At 46.1% G+C, this 11,925-nt stretch overlaps 7 protein-coding genes across 7 annotated transcripts; 2 read left to right on the top strand and 5 right to left on the bottom strand.

Annotated features, from left to right (window-relative positions):
• Positions 1–76: 76 nt before the first annotated feature.
• KUCA_T00005576001 (uncharacterized protein) lies at positions 77–1,096 on the bottom strand (the record flags this gene model as incomplete). The annotated part of the gene is made up of 2 exons (XM_022606141.1): positions 77–889; positions 944–1,096. 2 exons carry the CDS (start codon positions 1,094–1,096, stop codon positions 77–79), a joined length of 966 nt encoding a protein of 321 aa, XP_022461567.1.
• Positions 1,097–1,491: 395 nt separating this feature from the next.
• KUCA_T00005575001 (uncharacterized protein) lies at positions 1,492–2,244 on the top strand (the record flags this gene model as incomplete). The annotated part of the gene is made up of 1 exon (XM_022606130.1): positions 1,492–2,244. The coding sequence occupies one exon, from the start codon at positions 1,492–1,494 to the stop codon at positions 2,242–2,244; it is 753 nt and encodes a 250-aa protein (XP_022461566.1).
• Positions 2,245–2,400: 156 nt separating this feature from the next.
• KUCA_T00005574001 (uncharacterized protein) lies at positions 2,401–3,504 on the bottom strand (the record flags this gene model as incomplete). The annotated part of the gene is made up of 1 exon (XM_022606119.1): positions 2,401–3,504. One exon carries the CDS (start codon positions 3,502–3,504, stop codon positions 2,401–2,403), a length of 1,104 nt encoding a protein of 367 aa, XP_022461565.1.
• Positions 3,505–3,755: 251 nt separating this feature from the next.
• On the bottom strand, positions 3,756–5,015 carry KUCA_T00005573001 (uncharacterized protein; the record flags this gene model as incomplete). The annotated part of the gene is made up of 1 exon (XM_022606107.1): positions 3,756–5,015. The coding sequence occupies one exon, from the start codon at positions 5,013–5,015 to the stop codon at positions 3,756–3,758; it is 1,260 nt and encodes a 419-aa protein (XP_022461564.1).
• A 290-nt stretch (positions 5,016–5,305) lies between these two features.
• KUCA_T00005572001 (uncharacterized protein) lies at positions 5,306–7,585 on the bottom strand (the record flags this gene model as incomplete). Its single annotated transcript, XM_022606096.1, has 1 exon — positions 5,306–7,585. The coding sequence occupies one exon, from the start codon at positions 7,583–7,585 to the stop codon at positions 5,306–5,308; it is 2,280 nt and encodes a 759-aa protein (XP_022461563.1).
• Positions 7,586–7,988: 403 nt separating this feature from the next.
• KUCA_T00005571001 (uncharacterized protein) lies at positions 7,989–10,274 on the bottom strand (the record flags this gene model as incomplete). Its single annotated transcript, XM_022606085.1, has 1 exon — positions 7,989–10,274. One exon carries the CDS (start codon positions 10,272–10,274, stop codon positions 7,989–7,991), a length of 2,286 nt encoding a protein of 761 aa, XP_022461562.1.
• A 342-nt stretch (positions 10,275–10,616) lies between these two features.
• KUCA_T00005570001 (uncharacterized protein) lies at positions 10,617–11,897 on the top strand (the record flags this gene model as incomplete). The annotated part of the gene is made up of 1 exon (XM_022606074.1): positions 10,617–11,897. One exon carries the CDS (start codon positions 10,617–10,619, stop codon positions 11,895–11,897), a length of 1,281 nt encoding a protein of 426 aa, XP_022461561.1.
• Between the last annotated feature and the right edge of the window lie 28 nt (positions 11,898–11,925).

The following is an 11,925-nucleotide window of genomic DNA, read 5'->3' as shown; positions in this document are numbered from 1 at the left end:
TCTGGAAACTTATGTTTTATTATTCTGAAGTGTCATAATGTATCTATTCGTGTATTCATCAACCAACTATCGTATGCTATATCGGTGGCTGGACGTGATTTAACACATCCTCCACTATGAAATCCGCATTCCAACGCATGATCATCTCTTGGACCAATCGGATATCGCTACCCCATTGTAGAGTTGGCTCGTTTTCTGCTTTTTGCAACACCTGGATTCTCATTGGAAGAAGCTTCCTAACGGCTATCTTTACGACTGAGGGTATGCAGTACTCATAGTCATTCACCACACAGATAGCTCTCATGAATTCCTCCAGATCCCGAATCACAAAAGTTGCAACTCCTCCAACAACCATCCGGTGCAGCCGAGTGTATACAATAATGTCATAGAGATATCTTCGTATTTCTGGAACAATCGTGACGCTGGAAACTTTCTTCCTCATAAGTAGTACTTTTTCCAGCAGTGCTGACTCTGACAAAACGGTTCCACGGCCCATCGAAAACCCACTGGAAGATCCAGAAGTCAATGAGGAATCACCACCCAGCTCGACCGGGACGTGTGGTTGTCTGAACCATAGTCTCTGCATTAGTGGCTTCGCCAGCTCAGTCTCTCTGTTGTTCCTTGCCTCTATAACAGCTATGATTGTGAACAGGTCATGTGGGGCCTTGAAGTGTCTATTTTCCAACACGAACTGTTCCGTTCTTAACATCTCTGCCATTTGAATCTGAGTCTCTTCGGTGGTCTGTTCCAGTCCCGTCACTAGTGCGACTGAGCGAACGGCATCTTCCTTAGTAGGGTTTATTAGCAGGGAGCAGAGCGATTCAAATGTGGTTGAAGAGTCACATCGTATTGTCAAGACGTCTTGCGCATTCCACGTGCTTCGTATTATCTATGGCTTGGGGTTAGAACCGGTCGTTTGTTTGTATCCAAAGGGGGGACTTACTCCTTCAATCTCTGTCTGTGTTCTGACTATATCTGGAGACGATACCATCAGATGTCGCCTTGCTATTATGGCCATCCACACAGCTGTGTACAAGTCCTCGTCGAAATCTGCCGTTATCTTGTCCGACAAGCTATCCGAGGACTTCTTATCCATTTTTTGCTGGAGGAAATATGATGGGTAGTCGTGAAGTGCCAACTGTTTGTAATGTTGTACTCAAAACATATCGAACTGCACACTGCCTCTATCGCGGCTTCTCTGATGCACGCTTTGGGCAGCCTCTCTTCTCTTATTGGCCACTTTTTGAAGTACAAATAAGCTTTAAAGCAGGCTTTTAGAAACTCACAAATAAAGGTAACTGTTTTTACTCGTATTTCGTATTTTTTCCCGTAATTTTCAGTGCAAAAAACGGAGTTATGGTTCCAATTCTACCGAATCTCCTAATCTCAATTGTCTTGAACACGACCTCTGCAGCCTACAGAAAAAAATTTGAAATATTTCACCTGATAGATCTGATTGTTGCTTTATAGACACAATACGAGCATACAACCATGGCGAAATTAGTGCATAATGTCCAGAAGAAGCAGCATAGGGAGAGATCTCAGCCTCAGAACCGGTCGAGACTTGGGCTTTTGGAGAAGAAGAAGGACTATAAGCTGAGAGCCGAGAATTACCATAAGAAGCAAAAGGCCCTGAGCTACCTCAAGACCAAGGCTGCCAATCGCAACGAAGATGAGTATTACCATGCCATGACGAGCCGTAAGACTGACTCCGATGGAATTTTGCATGCTGATCGTGGAAACGAGGCCATGACCAACGAGGAGGTGCTTTTGCTGAAGACTCAAGATACCAACTACATCAACGCGATGCGGACGAGGGAATTGGCCCAGATACGAAAGGATGGTGCCGATATCCTGTACAAAGCAAATGGGAAACATACGGTGTTTGTGGAGTCGCAAGAGGACAAGGACGCGTTTGATCCGGCCGAGTTTTTTGGCACTGATGAAAGACTGTTGGATAGGAGAGAGAACAGATTGAGGCTTACTCAGTTAATAGAATCGGAAGACAGACTTCAGTCTGCTCCCAACGATGAAGACGGAAAGCTGCTGAGGCAACGTCAGAAGGCTGATAAGCTGAAAAAACTACGGGTTCTTGAGAAGAGAATAGAGAGAGAGCAGAAGCTGAAGAGGGTTCAAGACTCTATGAACCTCCAGAAGGACCTCATGAAGAAAGGCGAGAAAAAGAAGGTGGAGACCAAAGAAGGGAGGACAGTGTTCAAATGGAAGAATCAGAGAAAGAGATGAATTATATGTATATTAGTAGGTAGAAAAAGAGCTAAAGTTGGAGGCATTTAAGTAGACTGAAAAATAGCTAATGTATGCATGTTTTTCATGTTTTTCACGTTTACGCATTATTTCGAAAAATTACGCAAACTCTCAGGAATCTCAAAATTTACAAATTTATACAAGATCTTCAATGTCAGGAAGCATCAATCTAGAAATATCTCCACGGCTCTTTTTTGGAGAACGAAGCTTGAGATTCGGATTCTGATCACCACCAAGTGTTTCATATAATGCTTTCTCCTTCGCAACTTTGTTCAACAGCTTCCTATCAACACCGGGACACATTTTCTTGGTAGCAAGGGTACAAAGATCACATCTCGGTCCACGAGGAAGACAAACCACCTGACCAAACCCAACGAGAGTAGGGTTGATCTCTTGCCAGTATTCTTCCGGTAACCAACTCTCAAAAGCGGCTCTGGTTTGCTCCGGCGTAGGCGATTTGGTCTTGGGCACCCATCCCCACATATTCGCCAAACGAAACATATGAACATCTACACCAATTCCGGTGGTGATATTCCAAGCACCTTGCAATAGCAAAAAGCCCATTTTCGGCCCCACTCCGGGGAACGCGGTGATGCTATCTATGTCTTTGGGTATATCACCTCCATGTTTCTCCCTCAGAATCTCCGCCGTTTGCTTGATATATTTGGCCTTTCGATTATGGAAACCTACCCTGTAGATCATTTTGTCCAGATCAAATTCTGAGACATCCAGCATCGCCTGGAGGCAAACACCATCCTCGTATCCCTTGGCCAGAAACGCCTTCTGCATATCGGCCATGACCTGGTGGTTGACTTCATCTTTGGTTTGCGACGATAACATCAAAGTGATCAGGAGCTGAAATCTAAACACAAGACCCTCTTGAAGTCCTGAGATCCGCGTGGGAATGTTATGGCATCCCATGGTGTCGACTGGTGCTATCACCTTTGCCCGCATCTTCTTGACCTCGTCATAGATGGGCCAGAAGTTTTTGGGCGGTGACGGCCTATTTGGAACTTCAACTTCAGAGTGTCCTCCTTTGACTTCATTATCCTCGATTTTTACTTCAACTTTCTCGACCTTGATCTTTTTGCGACGCGGTCCAGGGGATTTCGTCTCCTGTTCCTCCGCGCTTGCCCTCGCCGCTTCCGATAACTTCTGCTGCGAATCGCTCACGGACTGGAAAAATCTACTTGTTGTCGGCGAAACCTCCTGTTTGATTAATCTTGCTGAACGTCTCATGATGTGTTTTCCTCGGTGTGGTGCTGAGTTTTCACTGGATCAAGACTTGCCTAAAGTAGTTAAAGTGACGAAATATGTGGAACCTCATCGCCTGCAGGGTGGAGGCCCATCGAATAGGAACGGCTCCTATGGTCACCCGTGCAGACTGTGGGTTAACTCTACAAAATAGACTAAAAAGATTTCAAAATTACACCAGATTTGGAGTTGAGACAATTCTAATGGTCATGTCTAATCTATTCAACTATCTAAAATCACACTATCAGCTCGAACTCGGATATCAGCGGGATATGATCGCTGGGAAAGTCTTTATTAGGCATGGGTGTATGACTTGCAATGTACTCGGCTCGTATTTGGCCCAGATTTCGCACCAGATTCATTCTGTGGCTATTATACCAGATGTAGTCTATAATCTGAACCTTTTTGTCTGTGTAGGTGCTTGTGGGGAAGAGTCCTTGTTCGTAAAGCTTTCTGTAGGCGGAGGTCAAAGGGAGCAAGTTCGAGCGAATGATCTTTTTTTCAAATCCGTAGTCAACTTCTGGAAAACTGTCAATCTTGGCCAGATCAATATGCCCATCCGAGTAGAATTGATGGGTGATTGAGTCGTTTTTGGAGTTGAAATCACCAGAGATGACAATTGGCACCATCCTTTTTTGCAGCAAATTGTCCAACTGTGAATCATTTAGTTTATGCGCACGTTTGATCTCTTGCTTGATCACATTCGTTAGTATCAACGAGTGATATAGGTTGATATCGAGGAACTTGGGCGACCAGTATAGGTGGGTCGTGGCCACAAACACGGTCTCTTTTGTTTCCACATGCTCTAGAGTCGCAACTATTCCAACGGTATTTCTTGGAATAAGTCGCTCAGTGAATGAGTCCGTGTGATGGTACAATTCCGGGTGTTGCAGCGCGAAATCGGCGTATTTGAACGAGACTGTGTTGATGATCTTGAATTTGGACCGACGTACAAACAATCCCACTCCATCCATAAGCTCGGGAGCCTTATCCCAATACTTGGGAGGATCTTTAATCATGAAAACAGAATCATAACCTTCAAAAACGGGGCTTTTCTTCCAATGACTCTCATACACGTCGTTCTCCATCTCCTGAAAACACATAATATCTGCGTCCAATTCCGCAAAATTAGAGTCCAAAAGTTTCAGACGGTAATTCCAGTCTTTGTACTCCTCAGGGACGTATTTGTACACAGAGGGCCACACATAATGCTGATTCAGGATATTGTATGTGGACACCTTAAATTTGGACCTGGTACCCTGGTACTCCGACCGTGTCTCCCCCGATTCCACCCAATCTCTAAACTTGTATATGCTAACGGGTTCAGAATGATAGCTTCTCTTTTTTATACTCGGCACTGCAAGTCTGAACATCGACCTGACGCAGTATCCCATCTGTCTCTGGAGGCCGCATTTCAGATACTCCACGTTGGTAGACCCCAGTTGGCAGCTCAATCGCCGCCTGCTTTCGTGTATCAGACCTGAGCTCAGACTCATATCTCGTGCTTTCCTCTGTGCAATATTGGAAGACACCTTCCACGATTGACTTGTAGCTACATCAAGCAGTTGTATGCGTAATGCCCGGAGCGTATTTTAAGAAGGAATAGTAGTGAAACAGGCCAATTTTAAGCCGCAAAGACCGGGCCGAGGCATCGCCCGAACCGCCGATACGGACATGTTGAATGAATAAAGAACCAATAGTTATTCGACAATTCGATATTTTCTAGTACAATCTACAGATAGACCAAGTCACTAATATGGCATTTATCGGCAACCTAAAACTCCTTTCAAATTTTTCTGCTCGAGTTCGAAATGGACTTAAAGTCCGCTTTGAACCCGTCCGTCTTCTTATCCTTCGACTTCTTGATCTCAAACTTGACAACCAGAGGGATGTGATCGGATGGGATTTCTGGATCAGGCAACCCGATAACATTCTTCAGATAATCAGGATCAACTTGACCCAGAAGACCCTTGACCACAAGTGTTGGCGTAGTATACCAGATATAGTCAATCACATCGGTGAAAGTTGGAGACAAGTTTGTGAATGGCAACTCACCAATGCTGTTGTAAGCCGAGCTGAAATGGAACGGATGCGAAAACCCCTCCTCGGTAAATTTTCCGTAGTCTCTGCCTTCGATATCCGAATGCTCCTTCACAGTACCTTGCGAGAACAATTGGTAAACAGCACTGTTGGTTTGAGAATTCAAATCACCACACACAACTAGCGGAATCTTCTGCATCTCGGAGGGAGGTCCGTACTTGGCCAGTCTCTTGGTCATCTGTTGCAATTCGTCCAGAAGAACACCGACTTGCAAAGTCTTAACATCGTTGAAAGCAGGGTCCCAATGCAAATGAGTATTTACCACGATTATTTTCGTGTCAGTGGAAATGTGGGTCAATACCAGAACTGCACCAATGTTATCCTTGTTCATAAAACGGTTGAAGACGTCTTCCGTCTTTTTGAACTTGTCCTGTCCCATCACGATATAACCGTATTCCAACAGCTTCTTCTCGCTGAGTTCGAACTTGGAAGTCTTGTAGAAAGTAGCACATCCATCCACTTTCTTGGCTCCCTTTTCACTCATCGTTCTCGCTCTGCTCTTACAGTAAAAAACACCCTTGTAGCCGGCCTTCTCCATCAACGGAACCCAGTATTCGTCGTAGGTTCTGCTCTCAACCTCCTGCAAACAGATAATATCGGTACCGACAGACATTACCTCCTTGGTCAGGTGGTCCCTTCGGTACTCCCAATTCAATGCCCAAGAAGGCACAAACTTGTACATGCTTGGAGTGGCATAGTGCTGACACAACGTGTTGTAGCTCATCACCGTAAAAGCGTTGGAACTTTCCGTCACATCTATCTCTCCCTGATCCACAGGTTCTCCGTCGTCACCCAAAGTGATCCATGGTCTCTTCTTAGGAGGCGAAGGAGGCGGCGCGGTATCACGGAGATGTACCACTAAGCCCTTGGTGCCTTTTGAAGCCAAAATGCGCAAAAAATCGGGATTCATAGCAGTGTTTCCCTCAATTCCAAGAAACTCCAAGCTGAAGAGCTTTCCGAACTCATAGGGAACGGTGGTGAGATTGTTATCGAAAGCGTAGAGATATCTCAAGTTGAACAATGTACCAAGCTCGCTAGGAAACTCAGTAAGTTGATTCTGAGAAAGATCCACCATTCTGAGACTCTTGAGCTTAGAGATTGCCGGTGGAACAAACCTAAGTTTGTTGCCGTTGAGATAGAGTTTGCTCAAGAATTCGTAGTTGAACAGCTTGGGTGAAACGTTCATCAGATCTTGTCCAGACAAGTCTAACGAGGTCCACAACTGCTTGTTGTTCTCCTGTAGCCTTATTCTCTGTTCTTCTTCGTCGTCATCTATTGTGTCATTAGTCAGTTTCTTGTGCTGTAATAAGGGGTTTCGGTTTGTCTCACCATTGGTCTGCTCTACGTCCTCCGGAACACTGCTCAACAGGCTCTTCGTCTGCTCCACTAACGAGTTGGACTTGGTCTCCAAGACAGAAGTCCCATTTAGGGCCTTTCTTGAGGATGCAGCCGCTTGTCTTGCATAGAAATGGGGAACGCTGGAGTTTCTGGACAGTTGGGCTAGTTGAACTTGATGCTGCCAGTGAACAGAACTTGCCAAAGACGCATCCATGTCTATCGAGGCATGAGCGCGATCATTCGGACGAAGTTGCTGGGCCAATCCCAAGACATGTGACTGGGGTGTTCCTGGCTGCTGTTGCTGTTGCTGATGCTGCTGTTGTTGTAACTGTTGCTGAAGTTGCTGGTTCAATGACTGGATCTGGGATTGGCCCTGCTGAGAAGCGTTGCCTTGTGGTTGTACCTGGTTAGACCTGAACTGGTTCTGGTAGATGGTCTGGGCCAGAGCCGAGGCCGGGTTTAAAACCGACTCTCTCTGCTGGGGTTGAGACCCATATCCGTCCAGTGATGAGTAGATGGGCTGACCTTGCTGCTGTTGCAGTTGCTGTAGTATATGTTGCGATTGTAATTGTTGCTGTGATTGGTCCGAGCCGGATTGACCATGCTTGAACTGCGATGCCACGTTCATCGCTTAAGGACCGTTAGGAGATCTCTCTATTGCGAATGAGGAGGTCTGGTTGGGGCGAATCTGGAACGGGCGTTTAACTCGAACACACCATTCAGTTTCGTCTGTGAGTTGCACGTGACCAAATTATCCAGCTTCTGTGAAGTTGTGTACCGCTAAAACAAGCACAATATATATCCTGAAGGATGAAATAGACAGGAGGTGCTCTGTGTTTTGACCCCAAACTAGAGGACTCCATCAAACTTTCGTCGAGGGAGCTGGGGACGGGTAACCCTAATTTGGTAGGGGCACATACGTAGAGATTCAAGATAGGCAGCTAGCTTGGGTTGATCGCAGAACTGAAAAATTACGATATCATGGTATTTTGGTAGTTGGGGGAACGTAATATTGTGCTATATGATACAAGCTACTGATAGCCTGTATTATCCTCGGGTCCGAACTTGGAGCTCTTGGAAACGCTGATGATATCGGTAGAGCTCTTGAACGGCAACTTGTAGCTCAACGAGCCTCTCACAATCAACGTAAAGGGATTATTTATCACCCTTCTCCATTTCCCATTAGAGACAGTTCCATCTGCCAATACGCGATCACCGTCATTTCCAAGAGCATTGGCCAACAAAGCATCGTAATATCCGGGTGGACTCGCCAGTCTGATCTGAGCCACACTTTTGGAGAACCCAACCAGGTTCCGGTGGTTCATGTAGTACCATACCGAGATGAATTGAGACTTGATGCTATTAGATAATGGGGGTAACGGCGTGGTCTTGGAACTGGACAAGGGTTCAGCCTCTATCCCTTCGTAGGGACTATGGTTAATCAATCCTGTGAACTTCAAAGGAATCACAAACGAATTGATATTTCCCAGCAAGATCGTTGTATCTGCCTTGGCAGAAACGTGAGTGGGATCTTCATCATCCAGAAATGCAGTTTGTATGAATATGTCCAGATTGGACTCAGTTATAGTGACATCTTGCAAGTTGACGTTTCTCGACATTGTGTTGATGTCAAACACCAGCATCTCCTCGGTGACGATCAGCTTACTGAGCTTGTTCACGTTGAAATCCAGAAGAGGATTATCCATGTTTTTCATGAAAAATGCACTGGCAAATGCAAGCACCATCAAACTGAAAAGGCCCAGTCTGAGCAGAAGAAAGAGGATCTTCAAAGCCATGTTCTTGGTAGCCTTTGACGTTCTATAATCGTGCGGATTCGTATAGTTTCTGTAGTTATAACCAGAAGGAAACTGAACATGTCGCGGAGGGTTTTGGAAGTCTGAATAGGACGAGTACTTCTTCGCACTATGCCATGATTCGGGGTCACCGTATTGGGCCCCAGGGTAATGTTCATTATTGGTAGATCCATAGTTCTCATAGAACGTTCTATAACGATCATCTGGTCCAGCATGGAAATCCAGAATGGGATCCTCTTCAAACGCCTCGGTGTAACTTTCCACAGACTCCAGAGACAAGCGCCGCCTTCTATAGTCATGAGGACGTGAGTTGAACAGTTTGTCAGAGACTTTTCGCACCTGAGAAACAATTAGCGTCTTGGCAGCAGCCCGTGGTGTGCGAATAGATGAATCATCACCGTTGTAGTTTGAATAGTTAGACATCAAAGCGTATTTCTCCAATCTGCCGTCCCTGGGCTGGTCACCGGTACTGGGCAAGTACCTCTGCTGTACAGGTGACAATCCTGAGACAGAATAAGAACCATTGTCAGAAAGACAACCGTCGTCATCCATGACATCACCGTTATCCTCAGAGGGCCCATTGTTGATCACGCTTCCAGCCTTTGAAGCGTTTCTATGCGCGTTACCATGATTGAGGATTATGTTTGGCAATCTCTTATTCCCATTGGAAGTATTCGTATTATTGGCTGCCATAACATTCAACAATCTTTTCTGATGATTCAGAAGCTCCACATTCATGTGAAGAGGATTCTGACTCGCAATTGACTCGTTGTCACCAACCACCCTGGAGCCCTGTCTTGCCTTTTGCATGCTAGACAACGGAGCCAATCCCAATCCCGCGACTGGAACCGATCCCGCAGTAGACCGGACTGAAGCCTTTCGCATAAGAAACGGCCTGTCATTGTTCTCAATAAACAACATGTTAGTGTATGAGCTGTTCTGACCGCCATTATAAAGAGGAGTTGAAGAGACACCTTCATACACAAACTCTTCCTCTTCATCGCTCAAATTTGCATTCTTCTTGCCATGCGCATCCCCGTTGTGCCCCAAAAAAGTGGCGTCACTGATCGAATGTGTATAAAGGGAAGCGGCCTCATCCACCATTGGAGTCTGGGGTGCGATATTTTGAGAAACATCGTTGAAAAGAGTCATCGTAGACGTCTTATCTGCTGTCACATGTTCTTCTATCACCTTGAAATTTGCCGTAGAAAGGCTTTTGCTGGGTTTCCGTAACGTTTCATCTGTCGTGAGGATTATCGCAGCGGCTTTGTTCAAAGCTGAAGATTTTGGTCCATTTGTCTTGTTGTTCGTATCTGACGCTGCCGATTTAGCATGCTTTTGAGAAGAACCGGACTCGGCACGGCTGATGGCGCCAGGTGTAGAAATCGGCAAACCCACCAGATCTTTGGAGCTGACACCAACTGTACTTATCATTGGCTCCTTGTCCCTGCCTTTGCCGGAAATCCCCGTCTTCTTTGTGGGGGACATCGGTAGATCAGCCATGGTGTTGTATGCAGAGGGGTGTGAGTATGCACTATAGCATGAGACGGGTTAAAACCCAGATTATTCCACTAGCTGCTTATAGCAGAACCTAATCAGCCCTGTCTTCGAATCTTGACCTCTAAAATCAATCCTGGTGGATGTAGTGGTTGTCGCATGTTTATCACCGTCAAGAATAAAAAGTCAGTGTCGTGCATTAACCATGGGTTACAAGCCCCGGCGCAAACATGGAGCCCACGTCTCTAGACATCAGTGGCAATGCTACCAAATCACCAACTGAACAAGTATCCACACCATTGATCAACATCGCCTTGAACTCAAAGCGTTTAGAGCCTAGATTTCACAATGGCAACCTTGGAAGAACTTGAAAACACAGATGAGCCGGAAATCGACACCGAGATTCTGGGGTCGTCCACAACGGACATCACCAATCGCTCAAAGCTGTTGGATAACGAGATCAAGCTGTTTAGATCGGAACTGCTGAGACTGCAGCACGAGAAGACCGTAATGCTGGAGAAAATCAAAGACAACAAAGATAAGATTGAGAACAACAAGCAACTACCCTACTTGGTGGGGAACGTTGTCGAGCTGTTAGATATGGAGGCCGAGGAAGATGCCACTGAGGAAGGCGCTAACGTGGATTTGGACTCCACCAGAGTGGGAAAATCCGCTGTAGTGAAGACCTCCACCAGACAGACCGTGTTTTTACCCCTAATAGGACTTGTTGATCCTGCTGAGCTGAAGCCTGGTGACCTGATTGGTGTCAATAAGGACAGTTATCTGATTCTGGACACGCTTCCAGCCGAGTACGATTCGAGAGTGAAGGCCATGGAGGTTGAAGAGAAGCCTGCTGAAACCTATTCGGATATTGGTGGTTTGGACAAACAAGTGGAGGAGCTTGTAGAGGCGGTTGTTTTGCCCATGCAGCAGGCTGAAAAGTTCAAGAATTTGGGTATCAAGGCCCCCAAAGGTGCTCTTATGTACGGACCTCCTGGAACTGGAAAGACTTTGCTAGCTAGAGCATGTGCAGCTCAATCGAATGCCACCTTTTTGAAACTCGCGGCTCCACAATTGGTCCAGATGTTTATTGGTGATGGTGCTAAGTTAGTGCGCGATGCCTTTGCTCTGGCCAAGGAGAAGGCTCCTACCATCATTTTCATAGATGAGTTGGATGCCATTGGTACAAAGAGATTTGATTCTGACAAGAGCGGTGACAGAGAAGTGCAGAGAACCATGTTGGAGTTACTTAACCAGCTGGACGGGTTTGACTCCGACGACAGAGTGAAGGTCTTGGCTGCCACCAACAGAGTGGACGTGCTGGATCCAGCTTTGCTGCGTTCTGGGCGTTTGGATCGTAAGATCGAGTTTCCATTACCCACTGAAGAAGCCAGGGCTCAGATTCTGCAGATTCATGCAAGAAAGATGACCGTTGATGATAAAGTCAACTGGGAGGAATTGGCCAGATCCACGGATGAGTTCAACGGTGCCCAATTGAAGGCGGTGACCGTGGAAGCAGGTATGATTGGCTTGAGAAACGGACAAAACATGATCAAGCACGAGGATTTCGTGGAGGCCATTGGCGAGGTGCAAGCGAGAAAGACCAAATCTGTCTCATTCTACGCGTGATGCGAGAGTTACGTAATTGCTGATAAAC

Source organism: Kuraishia capsulata, genomic scaffold (assembly GCF_000576695.1).
Source record: "Kuraishia capsulata CBS 1993 genomic scaffold, Kuraishia_capsulata_scaffold_7, whole genome shotgun sequence".
NCBI classification, from domain to species: domain Eukaryota; kingdom Fungi; phylum Ascomycota; class Pichiomycetes; order Pichiales; family Pichiaceae; genus Kuraishia; species Kuraishia capsulata.
This window is presented reverse-complemented; position numbering and strand designations above follow the sequence as displayed.